We start from the raw sequence: 16,604 nt of genomic DNA, 5'->3' as shown, positions 1-16,604 counted from the left end.
CGAAACCAAAAATCTTGCCGAAATTTTGAAATTTCGTTCGAAATCCGATAGAAATAAAAAACGTTAGTTTTTATCCCGCCTGGAATTTTGGGCCGGTAATTTCAGAGAAATATTAAATAATGAATAAAAGTAAATCTATTCCTAAGATTTCGGTATCGACCGAAACTTGCTCCTCACCCCTGCATTCTCGCTCTCTCGCTCTCCTTCTTCCTCTCCTACCGCTTGATTAATTAATATTCCAGGGAAAATTCTTTCATGGCTAACGAACATGGCCTTAGAGATATTCGAGGAAGCCGAAGTTGCAGCATGAATGACCAAACATGGCTTTAGAGATATTCAAAGAGGAAGAAGTTGCAGCATGAATGATGACAATGCCGCCAATCTGAAAATTCTAGGGAAGCATCCTTATTCAGTTATCGAGCTCCATCAAAGGCATTTTTTCAATCTTTTGAATTAGATTATGAATGTATTCTAAATTATACAATATGGAGGAGTTCTTTTCATTAATTATACTCTTCTTCTAACTTTGAAGATAATACGTTTGAAATGTTATGAATTTAGGGCGCGAAACTGACCTGTTAACACTCCAAACACAAAAGTTTGTAACACTACGCAATGTTTACTCAATAAATTTTCAAGAACAAAGTAAAAAATGTGCATGACAAACACAAATAAAGTACACCAGATATACGTGGTTCGTCACAGTGTACAGCCACATTCACAAGAGAAGACATCATAAGATCTCACTATATGGAGGACATCAAAAGATTTCACTATATGGAGAATAAAGGGTTAGAAGACACAAACTCAATGCTGTCTAGGATTACTGAAGTGCAAAAGTTTCTCTGGATTACACAAGAAACAAACTCGATGTTGTCCAGGATTCAAGCTTCAATGCTCCTTACTTGGCCGCTTATTCTTCTTCTACATCTTCCTAAGAGAGAGCAAAAAACGACACCCTTTAAACTCTGGTTCTTTCTTTCTCGTTCCCTAAAAGTGTTGAAAACCCTTGAAAACATTTCTTCTTTATCTCTCTTTTTGAAGTCGGACTTTTTTCTTTTCCTCCTCTTTTTTTCCAAACCGTCAAACCGCCTAGCCCTTCTTTTAATTTTTTATAGGTTTTAACAAAACGTAAAAATAGCCAAGAATAAGGTCTCCAAAGTAACAAGAATCCATGTCACTTTTCCTGTTTTAAAGATAGCTTATCAAAGAGCTTTTCACTGACGTTTTATCCTAAACGTCAGGTGCCTTTTTACCGACGTTTTGGTTAAACATCGGTGAAAAATACACTGATGTTGGGGAACGCGGGTGAAAGTCAATTTTGTTGTACTGAGTCCTAATAGAAGGAAACAAAACGTGGAATGCTTATACGTACTGCCTTGCAAATTTAAGACAACTTTAACATGATGTCAAGAAGGATATTCCCTAGAACAGTTATATGGGACTCTTTCTCAAATCTTTGGCCATTTATTTCATGGGAAATGATGCTTTCCCCACATTTGTAGCATTTCCACCTTTTGTTGTCATTTGCTGAATATGAAGTCAATTTTTGGAAGCAACCAACGAAAATAGCATGATACTTCCACCATATTTGTAGCATTTCCACCTTCTGTTGTCTTTTGAGAAAATTAGGTCATTTTAAGAAGCGACAAACCCAAAGTGCAGGTTTTGTTTTGAAATAAACAATTTGGTATTTTTTGAACGGAGCCTGGATACTTCATTTTATTGGTCAAAGCCAACCATAAATTCTTCTAATTGAGAATATTGATCCCCAACCAACAAATAAATTGATCTAATTGCCCTCTTTGCCTTCAATTACATCTGAAAACAACTTGTAAACTTTATTATGACCATCCCTTATTGGTTGTCCGTGGATCCCATTATCAAGAAGTGTATCTACGGCTTCTTGTACCAATTTCAAAGCAGGTTTGCTAGAAATGCAAATTAATAAATAAAGAAATAAATCAAGAGAGTACAGTAATCTAGAACACAAGATTTACGTGCATGGTTTGGCCATTTTCTTAGCCATTATTTATGATGCATCTACCTTCATTTGTAAGCCGGGCTGCTTGCAGAAGCTTGCATAAAATCAATTGCAAAATCAAGGTTGAAGACACACACATCCAAACCGAAACCGGTGTGTGTGCGCGCATGCGTGTGTTTGTGAACTATTTCCTCGCCAAATGAGTGACCAAAGGCCGACGGTGTCAAGTGCATGTTGGTGTTGGTGTTGGGTTTGACATGGCTACCCAATAAGCATTGGATTACAAACCCATATAGGACACATTTGGCTACCATGATTTTTTTTCCTGGAATATTAGCTTACCCAATGGTGAGGGAGGCTGGGACAGGGATAGATATGACAGGGACTAAGCAAGGAGAGGGTGATAAAAGCCAGAGAAACCAAGAAACAAAAACCTTCACCCAAAATATGATCGACTTTTTCCCGATTTTTTAGCCACCTCTCACCCTGTACTCCTTTGTGCCCTCTCAAGTCTCTGCTTCTCCCACCCGCACTACGCCACTCTCACCACTTGGAGAAACTAATTTATCATGAAAAACTTTTCATGGTTGCCAGACATGGCCTTAATGTACTACACTTTTAAATGGGTGGATCATAGATATTGCATTCACATAGGCCGTGACAAACATGAAAAAATATTCCATGGAATATTTGTGGGGCTAGTGGCAAGAGGCAGGCGGGAGAGGAAGATTATTGAGAGAGGCGGGAAATGAAGGGAGCATAAAAAAATCCTAAAGTAAAAATCAAGAAAACAAAATAACTAATTTTAAATATGTAAACTTTTTTACTAGTTTTTAGGAATTTTTATGCCCTCTCCACTCTTGCTCACACAACTATCTCCCTCTCCCTCCTTCTTGGCCCTTCTCACACAATTGGCTCACAAGTATTCCATAAAATCAATTTTCATGGTTGCCAAAATGGCCTTCAGCCCTTCAGGACGCAGGTCGTTGATCTCTTTTCTTTTCTTTTTTTTAATTACAAAAATAGAAGATTAATTTTCCTCATTTTTTGTTACTCCTTAGTCTTTTTGCTCTCACAAATCCCTCATTTTACATGTAACTTCAGTACATTAGCTATGATTAGGGTAATCAGAGGTTGGCCTTCAGGCATTGGGTGTCATGCACCAAAGAAAAGTGTTATAGAGTTATTTCATTGCAATAGAGGGGCGCGTTCCTTCACTGCTCCGTCGGGTTGGCATCCAATTCGTGGAGAAATCTTGTTATCGTTTGTACCAGCATTTCATCGGTGCCTGTTTGCCTCGGCGCGGTGGTGGTTGTGTTCTCTCTTGAGCTCTAGAAGAACAAAAGGAAAATTAGAATCACATTTTTATGCCAAATTATCCCAAAAGAAGAGTTTTTCATCTTTTCTTTGAGAAACCATTCTTTCTTATTTAGTATGTGTGTGTGTGAGAGAGCGAGAGAGAGATTAGGAAAAACTATGGAAATATTTGCCAACAACCTATCAAAAAATGACAGAAGGCTACTTTCTTTGTTGTTGTTTTTTAAAAGGTTCCACCACAGTTGAAAAACACATCAGCTAAACTCCAAAGTGGGTAAAGTCAAAGTCAACCTAAAAATGACTGCTGACTCAATAAAAACTCGAGCACAGTTTGCTATTAATACATGAAGATTTTATAGATGTATCTGTAGTTCTTCCATTGTAATGCATAAGAGATGCAAACACAAAGGCACTGCTTGTTTTGGATTTTGAGAACCGATTGAATCCAAAACTGATTACTGGACTCAAAATACTGAACTCAAAATTACATTTAATTTTGTGTCCAATAATTGTTTTGGACTCAAATTGGGTTCTCAAAATCCAAAACAAACAGAGCCCAAATAGGAGCTCGTGAATTCAAACCTCTTGATGAGATTTTTCACTTTTTCATGCCCAACGAGTTGTTGATGAGTCAACTGGTTCCAGTGGCGACTTGTGTAAACTCGGCCGAGTTTTGAGTTGACTGACAAGTTTTAGCACTATGGATTACAATATAGCCTAGAGTCCAAAAATTTTGCAATCAAATGATGCAACCTTCTGATTAGTGGCTTGCAAAAATCATTAGAAATAAGAAGAAAGATAATGATTCAAATTTAGTAGGTAAAAAACCATAGATCGCTTGACTAGGATCATCCAGTATGTATGATCGCTATCGATGGCTGGCCGATAGGCAGCTGGAGATATCACAATAACTTTGTGTTGTATAATAAAAATGGAACTTACCGATGATGAAACCTTTCGCCTCTTTTGCGGTCTGCTTCTAGCATCCACCTTATCAATCAGCTCGTCAAACCGGAAAGAAGAAAGACACCCAAACATAATCAGGTCCTCTGAAAAAAAACTCAATAATAAACCATGATTCCAATTTTTTTTATTCCAAATTTTATTTTCTGATAAGTAAGGTAGAGTTTTCTTAAATATATAGAGGGCCTTCAAGTTGAGCTTTTACCATAAAATCAGGCCCAGTCCAATTCATTTTTTAGCAAAAGCTCAACCCGACCCCACCGAAGTTGCACCCTTAATACTTATTTGGGTATCATGCATTTTTTCTTAATAGAGGTGGTCTAAGCTCCGCCAGCGTCCATTGCAACAGAATCAACCATTCACTTTGTATGAAAGGCCTGTTTATTTTTTGAATGATTAGTTTTGTCGTGACGGAATTTGGATAACCTCTTCTTAATATATTATGTTGCACCAATTTTAAAGGAGAAATTCTAGACTGAAGGGAGCCTTTGCAAAAACAAAGAGGTTAAAGGGCTCTCCTATTGGCTACACCTCACCATCATGCATTAATAACGGCTAAAAAGTCAAACATGATGGTGATGGGGAGCCCTTTCACCTCGTTTTTGCAAGGGCTCCCTTCGGTCTAGACTTCCTCATTTTAAAGACGGTTGTGATATTACCATTCATAAATTTAGGCATTCCCCTGTGTCATTTTGACATATTGGATATATACATAAAAAAACCAAACAAATCTAACTAATTTACAGATAATTACACATAAAATCACAGCTCATTATTTCAAGCTTTTTAATCGATAAAACAAAATAAAATAATAAAATGAAGAAGAAAGAAGAAACCAATTATTTCAAACAACATAAATTACATTAAAAAAATCAAAATAAAAAATATGAATACAAAACCGTATCTGAAATTCGCTTGAAACAAGCAAAAAAAACCCATCTTTAAATTAAATAACAACAAAGAACAATTTTTTTTATTAAATTTAGTCCATCAAAAATGAAATAAGGAAAGAAATGAAAATTTTCAACCAAATTACCTTTTTTTAAATAATGAAATTATACGAAATGGAACAGTCCCCTTGGATGAACTCCACAAAATTAATTTTGAGGACAGTGTAACCAGATTCCAACTTGGCGGATCCACTTTTGGTACTTTGTATTAGTATGTTCATAGTACCAAAATAAATGAAAAAAATATCGGATATGAAAATGATCTGTGTTCCTCACAAAAAAAATAAATTTACAAAAGGGCGATGATATGTTCACACCCCAAAGAAAAATGAAAAGGAAAGAAAAACTAGGCATAGAGCACCAAGTCTCTTTATGAACAAGTTTCCTTTCTCAGGCATCTATTTACCTGTTTTACAATCTCTTCATACTTCCTCAAACACTGGTATTGCCTTCTATCATCATTTTCTTCTTCCCTAGACATTATCAGACCTTCTCTATTTTATTATATCTTATTAAAATGAATGTTCTTCTTATATGGGCTAAGAGCATGGGATTAGCATGGGAAAAGAGGTTGCTTTTTAAGTAAAATGGCGCGAAAAAGGTGAATGGTTTTGTTTTGCTTGAATTTAATTCGACCGTTACATAACGACCCTTTGAAAAAGAAACAAAACTGTTATATGCCGCTATTTACTTTCTTCTCTATTAGGCTCAAACGAGAGTCGCGTGATGTGTAAACAGAATGAATGTCAGTGCAGTCCAAGCTGTTGGGGTTGAAGGGAAAAAAGTTTGAAAATAACGGTCACGACTAGAATTGAATAATTTAAGGAGTAAAGGCCAATGGAGCAAGAAATGTGTCACGTTCTTTTCTTTGAATCTCTCTTTAATTCGAAAACTTGACTAGTTTAAGAGGTGGCTGTTCTCTTATGCAAAAGTCAGCCGTGAAATGCCTCTCCGCGAAATTCCCTAGCAAATCCCATTTTTAAGTAATTTGCTAGGGAATTTCACGAAAAGGCATTTTGCTGCTGACTGTTGCAGTAGAGAACAGCAACATAGGCTCACTTTTAAGCAGATTTTATCGTATTCATTTAATTCAGCTCAGGTGGTTCTTCTCATGCAACAGTCAGACACAAAATGCCTTTCTGCGAAATTCCCTAGCAAATCCCATATTAAATATGGCCTAGTTCGATTCTTCCTGAGAAAGGTAAGGGTGAAATTGTTTCCCCCATTATTAGCCCGCTCAAAGTTGTATAAGGGATAGAAACCTAGTCAACTGAAAAAAATGCTAACGGTTTGGGTTTTGTTCTTTATTCCTTTCTTTGCACTTTTTTCTGTGTGGAAAATGATAAAAATGTTAACCCGCTTTGAATGGATCGATATTAGTGTTGTGTTGAAAAGATCAATGTAAGGGAGCTTGGGAGATTCACGGCCAAAGGTTCGTGTAGAGCTCCAAAAAAACACAAGTGTAACACCAAAATATAAAGAAATTTATATCTCAAAACACACTTACAAGAAATCTCTACACTTGTTCTCCCTTGAACCTTTACCCTTGAAGCTTTTCTCTAAGCTTTCTCTTTAAATTCTTTAAGCTTACAATTTCTATAGGAATGACTCCATACATATGGACTCAAGACATACCTAAACTAACAATACATTAAACACATAGTTGTAGTTCCCATGAGTCCTAAGCAACTACATAGGAACTCACCTTTTGACTCTTTGATAATCTAAATGTTACCTGGAACGTGTTCGTTCCGGTTCGTGGTACAGGAACGGGTACGGGGTATGATGGTAATGCGAGTGCTTAAGAGGGAAGAAGAAGAAAAATAGAAATCAAGAACACAACAAGAGAAGAATAAGAAAATGGGAGCAATGCTCAACCCAATTGATATTCCATCAATTACATAAGTTTATCAACATCAATATCCACTCTAAAGATGGTTCTAACTCTTTAAATAAAAGAAAACCAAAGCAAATTCGTTCAAGATCCTCCACTAGCTAGCTTAGGGACTAACATAACATTAATTGCATTGGAACTCACTAACTTTGACTGTTTTGCGAACCCACAGACACAGTCCACAAAAACTGCCATACCTTTCTGTCATCTTATCCAATTTTCAAGCACAAATACTTGTTGGAAAGATCTCAAAGAGACCTACAACTTTGTAGTTTACCACTTTCCATAATTCTTCCATTTAGAAGCTCAACAATCAGGTTCAAAACGGGCCAGCAACATTAATGAGGGACTGCACCTTGGAACTCCACCAAAACCACCTAGGCATGACACGGCTGCCATGTTGGCACTGCATCATTATCTCCAAGTGAGAAAGAACTCGCCCACGAGTTCTCATCAAGCTCTTTATGATAAGTTGTCAAGTTTGTAACATTGAAGTTGGGTGAGTATTGATATTTGGAGGGAGCTCAACCTTGAATGCATTATCCCCAATTTTCTTAAGCACTTGAAAAGGGGCATCCACACGATCTTGAAATTTGCTAAACTTTCTTGGTTCGAGAAAACTCGCCCTCGAACCTTGAAGTATCGAAGAATGATCAGCAATTGAAACTTCCCAAGATCAAACTCCGCTTCATAATCTCCATGAAGAAGTGATAATTTGTCTAGATTTTGAACATGTTTGAATATATAAATATCAACTGTGAGCTTCAATGTAGGATTGAATAAAAATGGATCGATGTAATTGGATGAAAAAATCGATGTAATATTTTATCGGTTCACCTAATATGCAATCGGATCCAATTTCTTTGGTGATGAATTCATTGAATTGCCGTTGAAGTTCCTCGTACTCCTCGTTAGTCTCAACAACAAGTAGAGCATTGAATTTACCATTATCATTGATCTCTTGATCAAATTCGTTCTTGAAAATAAAAAAGTTACTCTCATACCCTTTCTTGAACCATGCAATCCGATACGGCTTTGGATGTTGTTCGGTTTTGAGCTTGTGCTTGTTCACCATTTTATGAGATACGATGTTCTCACAACTCCCACCATCGATCACAATGGAGCAAACCTTGTCATGAGATTCGCATCGAGTCTTGAAAATATCGAAACGAAGCCAATCATTATCGGTTTCAACCTTTGGTGTAGCAAGTGCTCTTTGGATCACCAAACTTTCTCCTTCTTCGGGTTCGATTTCTTCATTTTGTATGCCATCTTCCTCATCATATATGGGTTGATTTGAATAGTCAATAAGATCATCATCATATATGGGCTGATGTGAATCATCAACAAAATTATCATCATTTTCTTCATCACCGAATGCAACTACTTGCCTCCTTGGACAATCTTTGAAACGATGGACAACTTGACCACACTTGAAACAAGCATTTGAATTGTTGGAACGATTGGGCTGATTTACAACTTGATGTGTAGGGGCTGATTTGGTAGAATTTTTGTTGAAATATTCGGACCTTGACTTTGTACCTCCACCATGTGAAGATTCACCTTCGAAAGAAGGATAGAGACTACGAACATTCACATACTTTTTAGCACCACGACGAGAAAGCTTAGCCTCCACCTTCAAGGCTAGTTGATAAGAATCATTGAAGCTCATTGATCGGTGCATTTTCACCTCATCACAAATGAAAAACTTCAAACCATCAACATACCTTGCCACAAGTTGATCTTCACCCTCTTGAATATCATTACAAGCCATGAGTTTGTAGAATTCTTCGGTGTAGTCCAACACACTCTTGGATTCTTGGTGTAGGTTGTTGAATTGAGAAAAGATAATTTGGGAAAAATCCAACGGAAGAAATTTCTCCTTAAGCCTTGACTTCATTTTCTCCAAAGAAGAGATCTTACGCTTTCCTTTGCGGATTCTCATCTCTTGAACCTTATTCCACCATGTTGAAGCGTAGCCACGAAGTCTTGTAACCACAAGCTTCACACGTTGGCTTTCGGGTGTCTCCTTGTAATCAAAGAACTTCTCAATAGCACTAAGCCATTCAAGAAACTCTTCGGGTTGTAGACGACCATGGAACTCCGGCAAGTCAATCTTGACGGTGTCGAAATCACGATAGAACCTTCCCAACCTAGCCTCTTCACGAGTATTGGCGAAGGGATTCACATCGGATTCATCACTAGAACCTCCACGGCTTGATCTACCATGCTCACTACAAGCCTCTTGGCGTTCAAGTCGCATGGTAAGTTGCTCAACTTGTCTTCGAAGTGCTTGAAGTTCATCATCTCTTTCATCTCTCAAATCTTCCATCATTTGGTTACCACGCCTTCCTCTATCTCTTCGTGCCGCCATGAAAATCAAATCGATGCTAGCCCAAGAGAGTAGAAAACACACATGACTCTTACATTTTCCACACATAATAAATACCCTAGAAGACCATAATAACTTTTCATAAACCATACACATTAATTTTGATTTACAATTTCCAACAAAAAAATTAAAGAATGGCATTTACAAACTCTTACATGTTCCGCCCGTTTCTCCAAATCTTGATTTCCTTGTGGCTAAAACTGTTGAATTCTTGAAGGGAGCAGAGTCATCACTTCAAGCGATTCGGAGCAATTCTGCTCTGCCTGTTTCACTCGCTCTAAAATGCGGAGAATGAGAAGCGTTGAAGAACACTACCTACATTCCATGCATACCAAAAAATGGTGTAGTTTGGAAGGCTCTAATAGCATCCCTAATTGAAAAGAACAACTTCTTAGCAGCTCCCCTTTTAGGGTGCACGGGTCAAATTTTGGGAATTTAGGTTGAGCTTTTACCATAAAATTAGGTCGGGTTCAAGTTGATTCTTTTACCATAAAATGGGGTCAGGTTCTGGTTGATTCCAATTCATTTTTTAGCAAAAGCTCAACCCAAACCTACCCAAATCACACCCCTATCTCCTTTGTAAAAGACCAAAATATCGATACTTGTGTATGGGTTCATATCGTATGGTTTTATTACCAAACCAGATGTATCATCAGCAGATCATGCTTTTGAAGTGTGTTGTCATGGCTTCATAATGGCATCAACATACTTTAGTTTACGTTGCCTCCAAGTATGATACGAAGTCTGGTATGATCTCAAGGAGCTATGAGGATTTTTCAAATCAAAAGGTGCATTACAATGTCACTCAGTAATAGACATGCAGTTGTCTGCTTTAATAAATTGGAAAGATAGAGGACAAGTCCTTCAGTTTCTTAGGGGTCTCAATGACTCATATGATGCAATTCAAGGACAAGTTTGACTTAATAATTCGTCCAAGGAACAAGACTAGAGAATACCTTCTTCGAGGCAATTTTCATTGATTCCTTCACCATGTTGAAAATTAAATCGATATTTTAATGTTTGCCGACAAATCTTGAGATTAGTAGATCTTTGGCGGTTGGTCAAAATTCGGCGCATGCAAATCCGAAGATATTAAGGCATGCAAATAAGATTCATGAAAATCCTCTTGTATTGTTTTTCTTTGTATTGCATTTATGGCATTGAGTGTGTTAGGTGTTATGTTATGTACCTTGAATGACATGCATTCTATATAATGCATGGTGTGTGAAATAAAAGATATACGAATCTTAACATCTCTCTCTCTCTCTCTCTCTCTCTCTCTCTCCCTCCCTTAGCTTTCTCCTCATTCAGTAGAAGAAATACACCAGTGCAAATACAATTTTCAAAACAAGAGTTATTTGAGTCGTTACTATAGAGTTTCTCGTTCCAACATCTGGTATCAGAGCTAAATCGAACATGGCGTCAAATTTGATCCAATTGCAAGTCCCAAAGTTAAATGGAAAAAATTATGACTATTGGTTTGTCCAATTGAAGGTATTCTTTAAATCTCAAGATTTATGGAATTTGGTGGAGAATGGCTACACTGAAGTAGCCGACCAAGCATCATTTGAAGCACTAAAAAAGGAGGAGAGAGATTCATTGGTGGAGAACCGGAAAAAGGATCAGAAAGCATTATACCCGATTTTTCAAGCTGTAGAAGAATCAATATTTGGAAAAATATCGAACGCAAAGACAGCAAAGGCAGCGTGGGATATTTTGCAAAACTCCTACAAAGGCGACGATCGAGTCAAACAGGTACGGTTACAGATTCTCAGAGGTGATTTTGAGTCTTTACGCATGAATGACTCGGAAACCATCTCGGCGTACTTTGATCATGTTCAATCCGTTGTTAACCAATTGAGGGTTAACGGTGAAGAACTCAAAGACACAAGAATTGTGGAGAAGATCAGAAAGTATTATGCGCGATTTTTCAAGCCGGAAAAAGGATCAGAAAGCATTATACGCGATTTTTCAAGCCGTAGAAGAATGGATATTTGGAAAAATATCAAATCCAGAGACAACAAAGGCAGCGTGGGATATTTTGCAAAAATCCTACAAAGGCGACGATCGAGTCAGACGGGTGCGGTTACAGACTCTCAGAGGTGATTTCGAGTCTTTATGCATGAATGTCTCAGAAACCATCTCGGCGTACTTTGATTGTGTTCAATCCGTTGTTAACCAATTGATGGTTAACGGTGAAGAACTCAAAGACACAAGAATTGTGGAGAAGATCATGCGATCTTTAACCACAAAATTTGAGTATACTGTCATGGCAATCGAAGAATCACATGATCTATCAACCATGTCAATGAAGAGATTGATGGGTTCGTTGTGCTCACATGAGCATAGAATGAACCAGAAGGCTACCATCTCAACACCGGAGCAGGCTTTGCAAAGCATGATTGTCCAATCAAAACGCGGTAGCTATTAAGGCAGCCGAGGTCGTTGGCGTGGTCGAGGAAGAGGTGGAAATTTTTTTCCCACCAATAAAGAAAAATCAAGTGATGGAAATCGTGGAGGAAATACTGGAGCACGAGACAAATCTAATGTCAAATGCTTTAATTGTAAAAGATCTGGACATTACAAAAATGAATGTCAGGCCAAAATGCCAGATGATCAGGCGAAGCGTGCAAACGCTGCCAAAGTTGAAGGAAATATGTTGCTTGTGTGCAAGACAAACGAACCAGATGTAGAGCATGGAAATACCTGGTATCTTGACACAGGATGCAACAATCACATGTGTGGGACAAAGGAGCTATGCTCACACTTGGACGAGACGGTTCGTGGAGAAGTCAATTTTGGGAATAAATCCAAAGTTTTTGTAATGGACAAAGGTAACATCAATATCCAGTCCAGAGAAGGTACAAATGTCACTATTACAGATGTTTATTTTGTCCCTGGACTTTTTTGGAATTTATTGAGTGTTGAACAACTTTCCGAAAAAGGGCACAAAATTGACATCCAAAATGGAGTTTGCGCTGTTAAGGGCAGAAAGAACAAAATGGTTGCAAAAGTGCAGATGAGGAAAAATCAGTTGTTCCCTTTGACACTTCAAACAAAGACCGTGATGAATCTTTCAATAATGTTGAAAGATAGAGATTGGTTATGGCACTTGTGGTTCGGTCATCTGAATTTTCACGGACTAAGGTTGCTAGTCTAGAAGAAGATGGTAACTGGGTTACCATTGATCAAGGCTCCTGATCGCCCTTGTGAAGGGTCTATTCTTGGTAAGCAGCACAAAGAATTCTTTCCAGTTGAGAAGGCAAGAAGGGCCAAGCAACCTTTGGCGTTGGTACACACAGACATCTGTGGGCCATTTGACGTAGAATCACTCGGACACAAAAGGTACATGTTAATTTTTGTGGATGATTATATCAGGAAAACATGGATATATTTTTTGAAAGAAAAATCCGAAGCTTTTGGAAAATTTAAAGAATTTAAAGCCCTTGTTGAAAAACATAGCGGCTTTAACATAAAAACGTTGAGATTAGACCGAGGAGGAGAATTCACCTCAACTGAATTTAACAATTACTGTAAAATTCAAGGGATCCAACGTCAACTGACAGCTAGCTATACACCTCAACATAATGGTATAGGTAAAAGAAAAAATAGGACAATTTTTGAAATGGCCAGAAGCATGTTAAAAGCTAAATCTCTGCCAAAGTCTTCTTGGGCAGAAGCTGTTGCTTGTGCTGTATATTTGTTGAACAGGTGTCCAACAAAGAGTGTTCTTTGAAGAACTCCAGAAGAGGCTTGGAGCGGCAACAAGGTAGATGTTTCTTTCTTACGGGTATTTGGATGTATTGCATATCCACATATTCCTGACGAAAGAAGGAAGAAGTTGGGCGACAAGAGCCAAAAATACATCTTCATCGGCTACAGTGTTGTCACCAAAGGTTATAAATTATATAACCCGGTATCAGGGGAAGTGATAGTGAGCAGAGATGTCAAATTTATCAAAGATGAAGCCTGGTCATGGAATCAGAAAGATGAAAAACAGAAAGGAGTCATCGTCGACAATGAACCAAACGAGGAAGAGATGGACAGTTCTTTACCCAACAATTCATCTCCTATACAAACTTCTCCGTCACAAACAGAAGCTTCTGAGTCTTCGGCACGTCCAAAGCGAACGCGGGTGCTCCCGACTTTCTTACAGGATTATGTTATCACGACTGACAACGACACTGATGATGACATAACAAATGAAACTCTGGTAAATTTTTGTCTATTTGTAGATTGTGACCGAGTCACATATGAGGATGCAGCAAATGATGAACGGTGGATTCAGGCGATGGCTGAAGAGATCCCGCAATAAAGAAGAATGACACGTGGGAGTTGACTTCTTTACCATCTGGGAAGAAGCCAATTGGTGTCAAGTGGGTGTACAAGACGAAGTACAAACCCGACAGTCAGGTAAACTGGTTCAAGGTGAGACTCATAGTGAAAGGCTACAAGCAAAAGCCAGGAATTGATTACTTTGAGGTGTTCGCACCGGTTGCCAGAATGGATACCATCCGGATGATCATATCACTTGCAGCTCAGAATCGATGGAAAATCCATCAAAATGGATGTCAAATCGGCATTCCTGAACGGTATTCTTGAAGAGGAGGTTTATGTTGATCAACCTCCTAGCTATGTGAAGAAAGAGCATGAGAATTAAGTTTACAAATTGAAGAAGGCACTATACGGTTTGTAACAAGCACCCCGAGCCTGGTACACACGCATTGATACATATATGCTGCAGCATGATTTCCGGAAGTGCCCTTATGAGCATACACTATATATCAATTCAAACTCTGATGGTGATCTCATTATTGTTTGTCTTTATGTTGATGACTTGATATTTACAGGAAATTGAGAAAAAATGTTTGCAGAATTCAGGGAGGCTATGACTTGCCAGTTTGAGATGACAGATATGGGATTGATTTCCTACTTTCTGGGCATTGAAGTATAGCAGACAGATGATGGCATATTTATTTCACAAAAGAAGTATTCCGGTGATATTCTGAAGCATCTCAAGATGGAGTCTCTTAATTCCATTCGGACTCCTATGGATGGTTGGAATTAAAGACGAAAGGAATCGAAGAACTAATAAATCCCACATATTTTAAAAGCATGGTTGGTAGTCTGAGATATTTGACTTCCACTAAGCCAGATATTGTTTATGGAGTGGGGATTATTCGCCGATTTATAGAGAAGCCCTACCAATCACACTTGCAGGCGGTGAAGCGCATTTTACGGTACATCAGTGGTACCCGTGATCATGGAATTTTTCACTCTTATTCTAATAATTTCAATTTGTTGGGATATACAGACAGTGATTGGGGAGGTGATATAGAAACTCGGAAAAGTACTTATGGGTATGCTTTCTTTCTTGGAGCCGGAGCTTTCTCCTGGTCTTTGAAAAAGCAACATGTGGTTGCGCTTTCTATAGCAGAAGCGGAATACATGGCTACAGCATCTGCAGCATGTCAGGTAATATGGCTTCGCTGAATGCTCAGTGCGTTAATGCATCAACATGACGGCCCCACCAAACTAATGTGTGATAATAAGTCAGCCATCGCATTGGCCAAGAATCCAGTTTTTCATGGCAGGAGTAAACATATCGACATCAAGTATCACTATATTAGAGACCTGGTTAGAGATGGAGAAATTAAGCTTGAGTTCTGCGGATCCGAAGATCAAGTTGCAAGACATTTTGACGAAACCATTCAAGGCAGAATTATTTGAGAAACTAAAACTGATGCTCAGTGTTGTTGATTTTAAAAATCGATTTAAGGGAGACTGTTGAAAATTAAATCGATATTTTAATGTTTGCCGACAAATCTTGAGACTGGTAGATCTTTGGCGGTTGGTCAAAATCCGGCGCATGAAAATCCGAAGATATCAAGGCATGCAAATAAGACTCGTGAAAATCTTCTTGTATTGTTTTTCTTTGTATTGCATTTATGGCAATGAATGTGTTAGGTGTTATGTTATGTACCTTGAAAATGACATGCATTCTATATAATGCATGGTGTGTGAAATTAAAGATATACGAATCTTAGCATCTCTCTCTCTCTCTCTCTCTCTCTCTCTCTCTCTCTCTCTCTCTCTCTCTCTCTCTCTCTCTCTCTCTCTCTCTCAACTTTCTCCTCATCCAGTGGAAGAAATACACTGGTGCAAATATCATTTTTCAAAACGAGAGTTATTTGAGTGGTTACTATAGAGTTTCTGGTTCCAACACGCCATGCATAATCGAATTATAGGGAGAAAATGCAGAGGGAAAGAGAGATCTATGTTTAGAAACTACTTCTAGATAAGAAGAAAATATACAAGTTGTGTGTCGATGTGTGGAGATCCTTTTCTTCTTGACGCGGCCATCTCCTTATACCAATTTTTCCCACAAATTGTTTATGACAATTATTTCCAGCAATAATTTACTTTTATGAATTTTGAATAAAACCTGACACAACTACTTGCAACTCATTTGAATTTTGAATAAAACTTGTCACAACTACTTGCAACTTCTCCTTTGAATTTTGAATAAAACCTGTCATAAATACCTGTAACTTTCACTTTGAACTTTGAATTTCAAAAAGTCACCCACCATGTCTTAAAATAACAAATATCGTTCATTTGCTGGTTGCTGAATAAATCTGAATAACAATTATTCGGCTACATAAAGCTTTCCTAGCCTAATAAATTTCAAAATGGAACCAAACAGGATCATCTTCCTTCATCATACAAGGCTTATTCACAGATCGTCTAGGAAGAAAAATGAAGGAAAATCATTTCATGCATTTGCTCTCACATCCAATTTTACTCTTCGCCAATGTTGTCGCAATATGCACCACTAGGCCACTTGTGAGTACGGCTGGGTTGGGCACACAATGGTTCACTATTACAAGTTTCATGGCTATCCACTAGACCACCATTTGCACAAATCCAGCCATGTCTCACAAAGGTTATCTTTAGCAACGAATACAGACCATTGCTAACAAGCAGCCATTGTTTCCTCATTCATGCTTGAACAATATCGTCAGATTTTGTCCTACTCTATGAAGGTCGGGTCAAGCTTTTGCTAATTTAATCCTCTAATTTCAGAGGCAAGGGAAATGGAGA

General features: G+C 38.0%; 1 protein-coding gene across 1 annotated transcript; it reads left to right on the top strand.

The window, feature by feature from the left end:
- Positions 1-12,105: 12,105 nt before the first annotated feature.
- Positions 12,106-12,660, top strand: LOC143858819 (uncharacterized). Its single transcript, XM_077369535.1, has one exon. The coding sequence runs from the start codon at positions 12,106-12,108 to the stop codon at positions 12,658-12,660; it is 555 nt and encodes a 184-aa protein (XP_077225650.1).
- Positions 12,661-16,604: the final 3,944 nt, after the last annotated feature.

Source organism: Tasmannia lanceolata, unplaced genomic scaffold (assembly GCF_043159265.1).
Source record: "Tasmannia lanceolata isolate RefF3 unplaced genomic scaffold, GAP_Taslan_0.1 ptg000026l, whole genome shotgun sequence".
Lineage (NCBI taxonomy): Eukaryota > Viridiplantae > Streptophyta > Magnoliopsida > Canellales > Winteraceae > Tasmannia > Tasmannia lanceolata.
The sequence above is the reverse complement of the archived record's forward strand: the minus strand, read 5'-3'. Positions and strand labels throughout refer to the sequence as shown.

What these genes read in the sequence shown, in the direction of transcription:
- LOC143858819 (XM_077369535.1), top strand. Translation starts at nt 12,106, where the DNA reads ATGCCAGATGATCAGGCGAAGCGTGCAAACGCTGCCAAAGTTGAAGGA.